This window comes from Pipistrellus hanaki (assembly GCF_964339955.1).
Source record: "Pipistrellus hanaki genome assembly, chromosome: 16".
NCBI lineage: Eukaryota > Metazoa > Chordata > Mammalia > Chiroptera > Vespertilionidae > Pipistrellus > Pipistrellus hanaki.
The window spans coordinates 35,288,953-35,304,659 of record NC_140518.1 but is presented as its reverse complement, the minus strand read 5'-3'; the positions used below and the strand labels follow the sequence as shown (position 1 = coordinate 35,304,659).

Genomic DNA, 15,707 nt, shown 5'->3' with positions numbered 1-15,707 from the left:
CTGTTTCTTTCTCACATAGATGTTTCTCTCTCTAACTCTCTCCCCCCCCTCCTCTCTCTCCTTCCCTTCTTTACTCCCTCCCTTCCTCCCTCCTTTCCTCTCTCTCTCTCTCTTTCTTCTCCTTACCCTCTTCCTCTCAATAAAAACATATCCTGGGGTGAAGATTAAAAAACAAACAAACCAAGAAACAATGCATTTTTAACAACAATAAGTCAATTTCATACCTCAATTTGTTGCAGGATATCTATCACCACATCAGAAACGGAAGAATCAGCATCCATTTTGGCAGAACAGAGTGAGAGCTGGCGGATAAGACTGCCCAGTTCCCTGTACTGAGCAGGAACTGGGTGCTCCCCTCGGTCAGTAAACTGAGTGACAAACATCTGTAAGGCCCGAATGGCTCCTCGATAGGCAGATGCCAGCCTGGACATTGCCCATGACTGGCAATGAGTGAAATATGAGAAGTTATTTCCATATTCAGAACTTCCTGATTTTAACCCCACCCTTAAGGATATTTACAGTCTATCCTAGTGGTTCTCAACCTTTCTAATGCCGCAACCCTTTAATACAGTTCCTCATGTTGTGGTGACCCCCAACCATAAAATTATTTTCGTTGCTACTTCAAAACTGTAATTTTGCTACTGTTATGAATTGTAATGTAAATATCTGATATGCAGGATGTCTTACGCCATCCCTGTGAAAGGATCATTCAACCCCCAAAGGGGTCGTGACCCACAGGTTGAGAACCACTGGCTTATCTCCTTTCTATATCAAACTATTTCTAAGGTGAAGATTTTTTCATAGTAAAGGGAATTGTAAAGTTTAAAGATTTCTAATGACAAAATCATTTTCTTCCTATTCTTCATTTCTTACACCAGCAGCAACAACAACAGAATTTTCAAAAACTGTTCCTTGGAAGACAACCACAAATTCAGAAGTTAAGTGCCAATGCCCTCACTAACCGGTTTCTAAAGCACTGAAAATGGTGTTAGCACAGAGAACACACATGATACTAACAAAACATTGGAAATCTAACTTAGAAATAATATCAGTCATAATTAAATTGCATCATACCTTCTTAGTGTGTTTAATATTATGTGGACTCAATTTATCCAATTCTTCCTGGATTTCTCTAACCTGTGTTGTAAAGGGGGGGGAAAATGAAAACTTTGTACCATTTCATTGATCTTTTTTTTATAGAAAAGGAAACAGCTTGTCTTGTCCAAATATAGCCATTATTATTTCAAGTCACTTGAAAATGAGACAAGGATCTTCATTCATGTACCCCAAAATAGATAATTGGTTTTCCATCCCTTGTCCCCAGTGTAAAAGGAACCAAACATGAAGGAGGGAAGGTGCAGGTGACTCTGAAAGGTAGGAGCCGGATCAGTCCTCAGTGGGTCCTGTTACAGAGCCATGGGCGCCTTTACAGCAGAGGTCTGACAGGGTAGCATTCATGTTTTAAAACAATCTCTATGGTAGCAATATAGAGTAAGGACCCAAATACAACCCAACAAGAATACAGAACAAAATCTAACTCACACGTTTTCTTTTAAATAAAAAGGTCCAGGTTTTGGTTAAGCAATAAGGCCAACATGTGACTAAAGTGACCAGAAATGAGTTAAAGACTTATTCGTGAGTAAGGCCTTACAGTTAAAACACACATTTTAAAAAAACATACCCATAAACAATATAAATGCCCATTTATCAGCCATTAAATGTGTCCTGAAAGATACTTAACATGGTCTTCATTCTTTACTACTCAATAAAGATGATTAAATTATTTACTATTTACTAAGCTTCTAGTAGATAATTAACAAGAGACAGGTGGGGTTAGGATTCAAAACTAAAAACAAAGCGTTTTAGGGGAACTAATCCCCTTGACTTCATCATGTATGTGCTGTACAAGCATCTTTTCTGGGGAAAAGAACCATGGCTTTTAGTAGATTCTCAAGGGTCTATGCTACCAAAAAGTCAAAAACCACTATTTAAGGATTTGGCTATATACACATAATACACAAATGCACATAAAGGCAGATGGCAAAAAGAAAATGAGTTATTTGCCCATGTGTTCAGGAAATTTAGCCTCACAAACACGTCAGAATTCATGGAGGATACCGAGGTGCTAATATTCCTGAGACAAAAGGGAAACAAACTCTCTGCGAAGGTAACACAGGCTGAAGGTCCCCCCCCTCCCCCCCCCCCGCCCCCTCCGCCTTCACCTGCTGCTGGAGGACGTAGAGCATCCGGGCAGAGCGAACCGCCTGCTCCTGCCTCCTGACCCGGATTCGCCGTTCTTCATCTGGATCCAAAGCTTCTTCCATTTTACCTGAAAATACCCCATCCCCCGAAGTGGGTTATAAACCAAACATAAAAACTTAAAAAAATTTCAGTTACTCAGAGATAATGAAGTTGAAGATCTCTACTTTGAGAAGAAAAATGAAGCTGTAATAACAACAAATGTCATTTTTCATCAGCCAAGCAATCAGGAATAAGGGGGCCTCTGTACCAACAGAGATGGAAGGGCCATGATGACATTACCAAGGTCAAGTTCCCTCTAAGCAGGGATTCCCTGAAACAAACTCCACTGGACAGCCTACTCCACTGTGAGGTACCTTTTACTAGTTTAAAATTCTTTGTATTGAGCCAAAATCTATAATGCTTTCTACTTTTTCAAAAATACTTGAATGGCCCATTTCTGTTTTTCAAGATTTCTTCCTTTCTCCAACATATGAAGATTACATGACTGTCCGAAGCCTTCACATATTTGTGAGGAACCCCGCCTCGCATACACTGTGTACCCCATTTCCAAAAGGTTAGTTCAAAGGAAGTGTTCCTGGAAGACTAACTAAGGGATGTACAACTCATCCACTCCTTTACAGTAGGTGGTTTTCAAATATGTCTGCAACACAAATTCTTAGGCAAAATTCCATTAAACCATCAGACAGAAGCAGTGCTCCATAAGTATTATATATTTTATCGATTCAAAATTTTCTTATTTACTCATTAAAAACTAGTGAAAGTACTTTTGAAAAAATCGAACATTTGAAATCAAGGGCTTGTAGATACAGATAGAGTCTCTGCGCTTACAAGCCAAACTGTTTCTCTCTTGTTGGGCTGCACAGAGAAACTCTGGGTTCACATAGTTATACTAGAGGCCCGGTGCATGGATTCGTGCACCCTGAAAGGAAATTAATTAGAAGGTGGCCGGCAGGACAGACATGCCCTGGAGCCAACCTCCTGGGGTCCCTCCCCGGCCAGCTGCACCTGGGATGGTATCTGTGGAGTGAGCAGGGTCCCTCTGGCAGGTGGGGATCCCTTGGGCTGGCCTGAGGGGATCGGGCTGAAACCAGCAGTCCGACATCCACCAAGGGGCCCTGGAATGCAGTAGGGCATTCTGCAAAGTTGCTGTCACTCGGCAGCTCCTGCATTGAGCATCTGCCCCCTGGTGGTCAGTGTGCGTCATAGCTGGCCAGTCAGCCCATCACTTAGGCCAGGGGTCTTCAAACTACGGCCCGCGGGCCACATGTGGCCCGCAGAGGAGTCTGATCCAGCCCGCCAGGTTTTTTGGGCAGTGAGCGCAGCCGAGGTGTTACAGTAGGAATTAGTAGTTCATATAGTCCGGCCCTCCAGCTCTCTGAGGGACCGTGATCTGGCCCCCACTTTAAAAAGTTTGAGGACCCCTGACTTAGGCTTTTATATATATATATCTAGATGTCAATGGTAACTGGCTCAGGCAGTTTTTAACTGTTCTTCTTACAAATGATTCTTTTTTTCTTTTTTATTGAATTTATTTGGGTGACATCCTATATAATAACAGGCTAATATGCAAATCGACCAAACAGCAGAATGACAGGTCACTATGACATGCACTGACCACCAGGGGGCAGAAGCTCAATGCAGGAGCTGTCCCCTGGTGGTCAGTGTGCTCCCACAGGGAGAGTGCCACTCAGCCAGAAGCCAGGCTCATGGCTGGCTAGCACAGCAGTGGTGGTAGGAACCTCTCCCATCTCCACAGCAGCACCAAGCCATTAGTCAGAAATCCTCTAAGGGCTCCAGGACTGAGAGGGTGCAGTCCAAGCTGAGGGGACTCCCCCCCCCCCCCCCCCCCCCGCCCCGCCACCCCAGTGCATGAATTTCATACACTGAGCCTCTCCCTCTCCCTCCCTCTCCCTCTCCCTCCCCCTCCCGCTCTCTATATATATATCCCTAATAAGCAAATAGACCGAATAGCAGAATAACAAAACAACCAATCAGTCGCTATGATGTGCGCTGACCATCAGGGGGCATGCACGGAACATGGCAGGCATCGACCATGGTGGGAGGGTGGAGCTGGTGAGCAGGGGCACCAGACCAAAGTGGGGTGCCAGTCACTGTCATCGGGGCAAGCCTCTGGTGGTTACTAAAAATTCTTTGCTCCCACACACCATGGTCCTGCTGGGCGCTTGCACCTGCTGCCGGCGCCACACCTGCTGCTGGTGATGGCCCCACTCAAACCTGCTGTGGGAGCCACTGCTTGACGCACCACCAGCGCCAGCCCCACTCACTGCTGGCACCGGCCCCAATCACTCCAGCAGGTTCAAGCAAAGCTGGCGGGAGTAGGGCTGCCAGCAGAGGGCACCAGGGAACATGGTGGGAGGGGCCAGGTGGGGGAGTGGAGGATGGGCCGAGACCCGCTTCGTACCCACTACAGCCTCGCAGCCCACAGTTCCTTTCAAGGTGCACAGATTCATGTACTGGGCCCCTAGCTGGTTAATAAAATTGTACAATTCTATAATGCATCATTGTCCCTAACCCCTCTGCCTGCCTGCCTGGTTGTCCCTAACCTCTCTGTCTGCCTTCCTGATTGCCCCTAACTGCCATCCCCTGCCAGCCTGATCTCACTCCCAACTGCCCTCCCCTGCTGGCCTGATCTCACTCCCAACTACCCTACCCTGCCGGCCTGGTTGCACCCAACTGCCCTCCCCTACCAATCTGATATCGCCCCCAATGGCCCTCCCCTGCCAGCCTGGGTGCAGCGAACAGGCTTTCCCTATAGGCCTGGTTGGATTTTGCCGCCAACAGCCCTCCCTTGCCAGTTTGATCTCCCCCACAACTACCCTCCCCTGCTGGCCTGGTTGCCCCAACTGCCCTCCCCTACAGGCCAATTTGGTTCAGACTGGTCGATTTCTATGCCAGTCAGTGTCAAAAGCTCTGCCTCCTAGGCAGTCACTGGCTCCTCACAGTTCACCCAGATTTGGTTCTGACTGGTTGATTTCTATGACAGTCAGCATCTCCAGGCTAATCAGAGGCAGCTCATCAGCACGCCCCTGTGGAGGCCCAGAGAGGAAGAGAGAGGCAACGCTGATCAACAGCTGCCAGGGAGGCTGTGGATCAGACCCTGCCTCTCTCTCCGGGCCTGATCCACAGCCTCCTCGGCAGTCAGTGCTCCCTGACTGCAGGATGACTTCTGGTGTTCAGTTAAGCCTTCGGTTGGTTGTTACAAACCCTGGGTTTTTATATATTAGAATGCTACTGTCGTGATTCTTATTCAAGTTTATAAAGTACTACATGAGACAGATTGACATTTTTAACTTTAAAAAATGTCACAAAAAACCCCCACTCCAGTCCTTCCCCACTGAGTTTGTGAACATCTGCTCTAAAGGTATTCCTGTATTAAGCCCCATCATCAGAGCAGAGGGCCCTGTGACTTTTCTCGCCTGGGCACATGGCTTCTAACGAAGTACGCCATAGGGTCATGCCACAGACTGAAACTGAGGAAATGTTGAAGAAATGAATCTTAATATTCCCATTACTTTGACGTAGGAATGCTTTTAATTGTTCAGTATATCACAACATACCCTTTTTGAAGGCCCACAGGACAAATTCTTTTCTGCCCTCAATATGTGCAATAGTTATTTTCCTTACACAATTATTTTTTCTGTTTTAGACTTTGTAAATTCTGCAACTGATCACATTTTCCTCTAGCTGGCTGCTAGGAACTCAGAAACAAATCTGTAACCCATCCCTAACAAACCCTAATTTTTCCTATATCACAATATCATTTACATGTTCGTTCCACAGGCATTTCTGTAAGGCATCTTAAATTCCTCATGTCACACATGTATATGTACATAAGCATATATACATTACACGTATATGTACATCAGCATATATATTACACGTATACATACATAACGGAATATAAATTACACATATATGTATATAAGCCTATATACATTACACGTATATACGTACATCAGCGCATACACATTAAGTTAAATGCCAAAGATATTCACAGGCTAGGTACTATCCCAGCACAGGAGTCCATGTGATGCTCAATTCTCTCCTCTTTGCAGCCTGAGCAGGATTCCCTACTTGTTAGCTATGTAACTCTCAATTTTCCAAATAGCATCAATGCTCTACTCCCCGCGGAAACACAAGGACATGAGAACACTAAAGAACTATAGCAAACAGACACCTTCCTTTCTACCCTGCAGTCAGATATTTACTTATATATCCACCATTTCCCTTGTCACTGCTATGTACTCATCTAAATGTTCTCTAAATTGAAACATTTTCATTGAAAATGTACATACACTATATTCCTTTTTGAACAAATTAAAAATAATTTTGTCAGGACTTCTGGTTAAAGAAGCAAACTATTATAGGATGATGTGCAATCTGGTGCCAGAACACCGAAGGTTGGGCCTTTGGTCAGTCAATGATCAAATGCAGAGTCAGGAAAGGAGCTGTGTCACCTGACTCTGATGGAGGGAGGGGCTAGGACAGGAAAAACTCTTCAGAAAAAAGACACTGGTCAAACTCAAAGTCCACCTGTCTGGTCATGAGTGCTTGCTCTAGTGACAGGAGGTGGAGTGGAGTTTGATGGGGGATGGAGTCGCAAAAGAATGTATATGAACTATTCCACTCTCACCAATTTTTCTCACCTTTTGTTACTTCTTCGATTTTATGGATACAATTGTTCAATATTTTCTGGAGTCGCTGAACTTCTAGCAGGCTTCTGTGTTCGCATAGGCTTTTGTGGTCACCTGTCCTGCCATGAGGCCGCAGTCCTGGGTCATGGGTGGGTGGCGAATTTGGCATGGTCAAATCTGACTGTCCTGCATGAGATGTGTATACGTATACCTTGGCACCTGAGCTGGAAATTTCTACTTTGGGTGGCTGGTGGCGGCAATGGAAAGCTTCTTTCATTTCCTTCCTTTCCACCCCAAGGTCAGATTTCGTATGCTTGGTGCATCCACATTTCTGAGAGATTTGCGATTGACTTGTGAGATGATGTTTTTTAACATGTTCTTCAAAGTGTCTTCGTTTAATATCTCTTTTGGCGAGGTGGACAGCATAGCTAAGTCTCTCTTCTGATACGACAGAAAATGAAACAGACCTGCTTAAATCAGGACCATCTCCAAAATCCAAATCTTTATAGTGGTCTGACTCAGTGTGCGAGTGCTTCAGTTTTTCTATTTTAATTGGATGTGGGTAAGAATACCGGATTGCCAAGTTGCTTGACTGTGTAGGAACATTCTTATTAAATTGCAGCTGGTTCTTTAAAACAAAATAAAAGTAAGCAGACATTAGAAAAATAACATGTTGCATAGTTAGTATTTGTCCACAACCAAGTTTTTAAGATTTTACACATTAGTGCTAAGAGGTATTTTTATTTTATAATGATTGAATTGTCCACTCTCTTACACTATGAATTCATCACGTATCCCTGGTTCTACCCTCCATTCACTCAGACCCACAGTATTATCCTTCTGTTACAGGGACTCACCAGCAGACCCTGAGCGACAGATGAATGATTACCCTGGCACCCATTTCTGGAAAAAGAGGGCTAAGGGGCTGCCTGGAAAGAGGCATCAGACTGCCTTGTTTGCCTGCCTCCTTAGGCTTTTATTGTAACAACACCTTGAACTGAAATTAACCTCTAGATACAATCAGCAATGTATCTTAAAGAAAACACATGCTTCTATTATATAAGGTCATGTCTGAAGACTAAACATAGAGATCCCAGTAAAACACCCAGGGGCTCGGACTTGTTTGGAAAAGTCAAGGCAGAGGCTGTGGCCTTAAGGCAAGGTCCCCTAGAGGCCCTTGACCGTTTGGAGAATCCTCCTTACGGTCAAATCCCCTGCTTCCCCACACCCTGTTACTAATACATCACTGGTATGTATGCTTCTAAATGCCAACCCAGAAAGTTTCAAGAAACCATCAGTAAGTTCCTCAACTCTCCAATTCTGGACTTTTGTCCTGTTTCAAAATGTCAGGTTCCAGCAAGTGACCAATAAAATCCATTATGAGCATTTCCCAAAACTGCTCCCAGCCATGCCACCCACCACACAGGACCTAAGCCATTTGACAGTATGAGACTTTTCATCTGGTGGTTAGATGACATCTTTTATCCTGCACCTAAGTTCATCTTGCTCTAAACAGTCCACTTATAACTTTCTCATCCAGACTTAGGCTTTATTCATTTTAATCATAATAGATACAAGTTGTTTGTTTTTCACCTATCATAGTCATGTTTCCATATTGTCATAGTTTTCAGTATCATTTTGATGTTAATATCATTTAATGTGAATTTGATCACTGTATTATGATTATATAAGAAAAGGCCTTGTTTTTAGAAAACACACAATTACTTAGTAAAATGGCATCATGTCTGCAACTTGCTCTTACTCAATTTAGAAATAAAGTGGGGGGAGGAGAAAAAGACAAGGAAGAAGAGAGGGAAAATGTAATAAAATGTTAGTATTTTGGAAATCTAGGAGAAGAGTATCCAGGAATTCTGTGTTCTGTTCTTACAACTCTTATGTAAGTCTGAAATTATGTCAAAATTAAAAATATTTTTCTTGCCCTAGCCAATTTGGCTCAATGGATAGAGAACTGGCCCACAGACTGAAGGGTCTTGGATTCATTCCGATCAAGGGCACGTACATTGGTTGCAGGCTCGATCCCTGGCCCTAGAAGGGGCACATGAAGAAGGCCACCAATTGATGTTTCTCTCTCACATGGATGTTTCTCTCTGTGTATCTCTTCTCCCTGCTTCCACTCTCTCTAAGAATCAATGGAAAAATATCCTCAGGTGAGGATTTACATAAAACAAATAAATATTTGTGTTTTTTTCTTTGTAAACCACAATGAGGTATTTCTACATACCCACCAGATTGGCTATAATTTAAAAAATAATACCAACAGTTGGCAAAGATGTGGAGCAACTGAAGGGCTCTTATTCATTGTCAGTAGGAATGTAAAATGGTAAAACCACTTTGGAAAAGGTCTGTTGGTTTGTTATAAAAATAAATATACACCTATCCTATGACCAAGTGATTTCACTTCTAGGTATTTACCCAAGAGGAATAAAAACATGTTTACAAAGAAATTTGTATAAAAATGTTTATAGCACCTTCATTTATAATAACCTGAACGAGAAGCAGCCCATGTGTCCACCAGTTGCAGAATGGATAAACAAACTGGCACACTCCTGCTCTGGAATACTCAGTATTAAAAAGGAACAAACTGACACATGCAACACAGAGATGAATCTTAAATACATTGTAGCCAGTGGAAAAAATTCTTCCACAAAAGAGTGCACAGCGTAGGATTCCCTTTATATGAAGCTCTAAAACTGACAAAACTAACTGTGGTGGAAAAAAGTCTGAATAGTGGTTGCCTCTGGAGGGAAGGGCGGGGTTGACTAGGAAGGGGCATAAGAGAACCTTTTGGATAGTGGACATGATCTGAATCTTGAAAGAGGCATAGGTCACACTGGTGTACCATCTGTCAAAACTCAGCAAACATGAATGAATATATTCATTTCAGATGTAAAATTTACATGAAAAGAAAAAATGGTAAAGAATGAATTCTAGTATATGATATGCATGCTGAATTAGCTAGGGTACCGGTATCTGAAATTTACTTTGACATGTCAGAAAGTAAGTTGGGTTGATGAATGGATCCTAGAGAGATGGACTGAAGAAAAGATATGCAATTAAAAAATACAGTGAAATAGTAATGGAATCTTGATGTTCACTGTGAAATTTAACTTTACTGTGTGTTTGAAGATTTTTGTAATACGACGTTGGAAGTAAAAGCATTTTGGGAACAACTGGGTGATGTTCAATGAAGACTGGTTATTGGGTAATCTTAGGGAAGTTGTTTTTTTTTTTGTCGATTTCTTAGGTTTGATAATGGTATCATGGTTAAATAGGAGAGATTATTTTTAGGATTAGTATTCTAAAATATTTAGAAGCAAAATGTCATATCTGAATCTTACTCCGAAGTAGTTCTGCATTTTAGAGATAGTTAGAGAGAAAACCAGGTAGGACAAATTGTTACAACTGTTGAAACTAGAAGGATTCAAAAGGAGTTCTTACCATTTTTTTCAACTTTAATGCTTGAAATGTTTCATAATAAAAATATGAAGGGGAAAGAAAATCACAACTACCTGGGTCTGAGGTCTCCAGGGGTCACTTCTCCCATCTAGTTGGACACTAGACGCGTGATTAACACAAGTTGAAGCTGGTCTGCCTGGTCCCATCATGTCAGAGAGCGCAGAACAATAGTGAAAGCCTAGTTATCAGCCAACAGTTCTTCCCCAAAAACGATGCCTAAAATGAAAGAAAGCTACTTTCAGACCAAGAGTCTTCAAAGGGAAAGAATAAGTGAAACACAATATCATGCTCTTATAACTATGTTCTAGTAGTCCATAGCAACCTCACACTAGAGAGCAAATGATATATGGAGATAGGTATATGATAGCTCCTTCCAGTTACAAAAGCAATGAATTTAGACTTTCCAAGAGAAGAGAGAGACACACTATTTTAATGGCAATCTCTAGAGCCCTTTTCATTCCAAATTTCCAATCTCTAGGGTCTCTAGTAAGATATTACTACAAAAACAGACCTCCGCTATGGTCAACAAGCACTTCCCAGCAGGGCATTTTATGGACACGTGTTCTACATTAATAAATCCCAACCACTAGTCAAAAGGTAGTCCCGCTTACTCTACTAGGTGGCTCAAAAGGACATAACTGAATGACTCTAAGTAAACCTCAGGGTCAGAATATCAAGATTTATGCCAGGATCTGCCATTAACCACCTGAATGACCTCTCCTCATCTTCACTTTTCCCGTCTCCCCCCACTCTATGCACACACAGCGGAGATAAAAGATAGGACAGTGTTAAGCTTTGTGTTAAGTGTTATGGGCTCTACTCATTATCACTGAAGGCCTCCTTATAGACCTGTCATTGTCCCTGCACTCATCATGTGCTTAAAATACACTTGTTATTTACCTATTTCACAGGTTTATGTCTCATCTTCCCAGCTAGACAAGGTTCCTTGAGGGTAAGGGCCTTGTCTTGCTCTTCTCTGATATTTCCCACAATACAGTGCTTTGAGCATAGTAGACAATTTAACTCAACATTAGTTGAATTAAGCTGATTTTCCATAAACAGACTAGTGTTAAATGAATTTGTTCTCTCAAAGAATCCCATAGTAAATCAACTGGGAAATGCAGGTTTTAAAAAAAATCCCTAATTTAAGCTTCTGAATAAACCCAACATCTGTAGACTGGACTTGCTTAAAGACAGATACATGTGAAGGAACAGAAAGGCAGCTGTCCAAGATTCCTTATTTCTAAGGCTGTAGAAACAAGATACAAAACGAAGATGGGAGGAGGGACATAGACGAGGAATCCCAACTGGCTTGGTATCACCACAGTTCAGGGGCTGGAGCCACACATGAAGGAGTCTGAGAATTGGGGCCAGGGTGACTGCAACTTTCATGTGGTCTACACCTTCCCCCGGGATGCATAAGGCCTAATAATCCTTTCTCTACCAGGAAAAAGCTAGGTGATGCCCACAGTTCCCCGATACCTCGAGTGATCACACACACACACACACACACACACACTGTTCCCCTGTACAAAGTCCTGGGACCCCTTTCTCCTTGCAATCTGTCCCTTTCCAATTGCTCCAGGAAATCTCCCAATTTGTTACCCCACATACGGTGGGACTTCTCCACACAGCATCTCCTCCCTCCCCCATCCTGAGACGCCTCTACATCCTGTAACTTCATCCACAACCCAGGACGAATCTCCCCCACACTGTTCCCTCCCAAAGAGTCCCAGGACCCCTCAACTTGTTCCCTACTCTTACAGGAATGCTCCCCTCAACCTGTCCTCCCCCACACCATTTTCTCCCCAAGTGTCCCCCCTCACTCTCATCCCAGACACTCCTCCAGTCTGTCTCCTCCCCCTCTGCGGTGGGTGATCTCGGGAGCGGCCAATGCCCACATCCTCCCTTGAAACCCAGGACACGTCCACAGCTTCATCCACCTCCCCAGTCGTTCTTGTCCCCGACACTCCTGGCACATCCTCACAGGCTGCCTCTCCCCCCACAGACCCTGGGCAGCTCCACGACCTGGTCCCACGCCCATGGGAGTAAGACACCCCCGCTGCCTGGCTCCGCCCTGCCAGCCCCAGGATGCTGCCACCTCCCATCTCCTCCCCTGAAGCCCCAGGTCCCCGTGCAGACTGTCTGGTCCCCACGGTGAGGCCTGAGCCAGCAGCAGTGGCTTCTTCTCCTGCAGACCCAGACACCCACACCGCAGCAGGCACGTGCCCCGCCATGGGAACGCCTACGCCCGCAAGCACCCCCAAAGACAGAGGCACCCTCACAGCCTCGGGGACCACTGCCGTGGGCCTCCTCCACAGGCCTGGCACACCTTCGCAGCCAGTCTCCCTGCCCACAGGTCCCGATGCCCGGGCGGCAGCGGGCCTCTCCATGGCCAGTCTCCTTCCCCAGGCACCGGTGACATCCCCAGCGCCAGTGTCACCCACCACCAGCCCCGAAGCGCCAGCAGCTGTGGGCACGCCCACAGCCATGGAGACTCTAGCAGCCACAGGCATATCTGCTGTCTGTCTTCTTCCCGGTAAGCCCAAGAGGCCCCCCGAGAGGGTCTCCTCCTCCACAGGCCCAGGTAACCCCACAGTCACAGGTACCCCCGCTGTCTGTCTCCTTCCCGGCAAGGGTGAGAAGCCTCCAGAGCCAGTCTCCACGCCCAGAGGACAAGGCACCCTGGGAGCAGCGGGCACCTCAACAGCCACAGGAACCTTGGCACTCTGTCCCCTTCCCCAGGATCTTGGGACACCCCCAGAGCCAGTCTCTCCCCCCGCAAACCCAGGCACCTCAGGAGCTACAGCAACCTTGTCAGCCACCGGGAGCCCGGGCAGCGGTCCCCCTCCCCACAACCTGGGGAAAGCCGCGGACCCAGCAACCTCCCGCACAGCCGCCAGGCCCTCAGAAGCCACAGGGACCCCAGGAGCCAGGGGTGTCCCGGCAGTGTGGGCGCCTCCCCACAGGTTCAAGACATCTCTAGCGCTGACCTCCGGACACACAGGGCCCGACACCCACACAGCGGCAGGCAGCCTCGCAGATCCAGGCACACCCGGAGCTGCGGGGGCCCCCGTGGGGGCACACCTGTGCCTGGGCACGCCCGAGGCCTCGGACAAGCCTGCAGCCTGCCTCCTGCACGGACACAAAGTGTCTCTGTAGCCGGCCTCCTGGTCCACACACCCAGGTACCCCTAAAGCTGCGGGCACCAGAGCCTCCTGCTCCCCCGCAGCCTGCCTCCTGGCCCACAGACTCGGGACATCCTCATAGCATGTCTCCTCCCCGACCGCCCCTGGCACCGCATCAGCCAGGGGCACCCCCAAAGCCTGCGGCCTGTCCCACGGGCCTGGGATGCCACCATAACGTGTCTGTTCCCCTACGGCCCCTGGCACCACCCCAGCCTGGGACACACCCACAGGCTGGTCTGTTCCCCACAGGCCTGGCCCTGCCCCACAGCCTGCCTCCTTCCCCAAGGCCCGAGGTCCTCCTGGGGCCTGTCCTACCCGCCAAAGGCCTGGTGCTGCCCCGGGGCCTGCCTCCTGCCCCTCAGGACCAGACACCCCCGCTGTCTGGGCTACTTCCCAGGACCCTGGGCCACCTGCAGAGCCCGTCTCTACCCACAGGGCCTGTCCCCTCTCCCTGAATCCCGGGTCTCCGCCACATCTGGCTTCCTCTTCAGCAGCACAGGGTACCCCTACAGGCTGTCTGGACACCCACAGGTCAGGAACACCCCCAGGGCCTGTCTCCTCCAGGGCTTGTCTCCTCTGCCACACGCCAGGAGCACCCACAGGGGGAGTTTCCTCCACAGCTCTGGGTACCCCCACAGCCTGTCCCCGCCCACAGAAGGTATCCCCAGAGGCTGCCTCCAGTACCAGAGCGCCGGGCACCTGTCCTGGCTGCCCTCCCCCCCACAGACCCGGAGTACCCCCACGGCCTACCTCTCCCTCTACAGCCTCAGCCCACCCCACAGCCCCAGGCACCCCCATAACCCGTCCTTTTCCCCAAGGGCCTGGGGCAACCTCATAGCTTATCTCCTCCACAGTTCCAGGCGTACCCATAGCCTGTCCTCTCCCCAGCGGGTGTGGGGCAACCCCAGAGCTTGTCTCCACAGCCCCAGGCACACCCGCAGGAGACAACCTCACCAGCCCACGCAAGCCCGAGGGCCTCTCACATCCTGCTCCTAGGCCAGCAGCTGTGGGTCCTCCTGAGGCCTGGGGCCCTGCCCTAACCTGTCCTTCCACCCACGGTCCGGTGAGACCACGGCGGCTGGTCTCTACCCACGAAGCTCGGCCAGGCACACCCCTTTCCACCGGCCCTTGTCCTGCAGGCACAGGGTGGAGCTCCACGCGGCTTCCTTCCCCACATCCCGAGGCTGCCCTCCTGGCCTGCACCCTCAGCCACAGCTCCAGGATGCTCTCGTGCCCCGTCGATCCCGGGCGGCCCTTCCTCTCACTGCCCCGCGGGCTCCGATGAGCTGGCTGCTCCTCGTCCCCGGTGCCCGTCACCCACACAGCCCCGGCAGGCCCCACCAGCTGGGGCTCCCCCGCCGCCCCGTTCACCAGCACGGCCCCGGGGGCCTCTGCGGCCTCAGTGGAGCCCGCAGTGCCCGGGGGCCTGGAAGCCTCGTTCGCCCCAGGGCCCTCGCCTGTCTCCGCCGCTCCTCTCCCCCCAGACGGCCGCCGACAGCCCTGCGGCTCCTCAGCACTCACACAGCGGACCCCCCACACCGAGGCCCTCGCCCGGCGCCTTCCTCCTCGCCCCCGGGCCACCCCAGGCCATTTCTTCCCCCTGGGCCGCCGGGCTCCGCGCCCGGGCCTGCTGGGCCCCGCACAGCGGCCCGGCATCGCCGTGCTCGCCCGCCCCCGGCAGCCCGGCCAAGGCCCCGGACGGCGCCCGGCTCAGGGCTCGAGGGCAGTTCCCATCTCCCCCGACGCGGCCCGGGCACCTCGGCCCGGGCGGCACACTCGCACTCACAGCCGCTCCAACCTCGCAGCCTGACTTCCTCCCAGCCCCCCGCCCCGCGCCCCCGCTCGCCCTCCCTTCAGTCCTGGCCCCACCCTAAAGCCTAGGCAGGAAAACAGTCAAAGGGGGCGATGAGCAGCAGTATCTGCCCTGAGTCAAGCTCTCCTCTCCCCCAGGCCCAGGACTCCTAACGCAGCTCCCCAGGATCCCCCAACACCGCGGGTGCCCACCCGGCCTGAGGCGGCGAGGCGCGGCTACTGGGAAGCAGGCAGGGGGGTGGGGCTGGGGGTTGGGGGGACCTCAATGAGGCCTGGTTTCCGGCCGCTCGCAGGGTCCCCATGGCAACGGGCG

General features: G+C 48.8%; 2 protein-coding genes across 8 annotated transcripts in view; both read right to left on the bottom strand.

The window, feature by feature from the left end:
• KIAA0753 overlaps positions 1-15,652 on the bottom strand; it is a 55,210-nt gene extending 39,558 nt beyond the window's left edge. For 2 of the 7 annotated variants that reach the window (XM_084862891.1, XM_084862894.1), the window contains exons 1-6: positions 11,295-12,095; positions 10,445-10,610; positions 6,930-7,545; positions 2,223-2,329; positions 1,075-1,137; positions 225-440 (exon numbers count right to left, since the gene is read on the bottom strand). In XM_084862891.1, coding sequence (XP_084719017.1) covers positions 225-440; positions 1,075-1,137; positions 2,223-2,329; positions 6,930-7,545; positions 10,445-10,543 — 1,101 coding nt within the window. In that variant the 5' untranslated portion in view covers positions 10,544-10,610; positions 11,295-12,095. Of the gene's footprint in view, positions 1-224; positions 441-1,074; positions 1,138-2,222; positions 2,330-6,929; positions 7,546-10,444; positions 10,611-11,294; positions 12,098-15,586 lie in introns of those variants that run through there. The other 5 variants (XM_084862896.1, XM_084862897.1, XM_084862892.1 and 2 more) reach the window with 4 other exon arrangements.
• Positions 12,155-15,397, bottom strand: LOC311611088 (uncharacterized protein; the record flags this gene model as incomplete). Its single annotated transcript, XM_084862874.1, has 1 exon — positions 12,155-15,397. Exon 1 carries the CDS (start codon positions 15,236-15,238, stop codon positions 12,155-12,157), a length of 3,084 nt encoding a protein of 1,027 aa, XP_084719000.1. The 5' UTR covers positions 15,239-15,397.
• Positions 15,653-15,707: the final 55 nt, after the last annotated feature.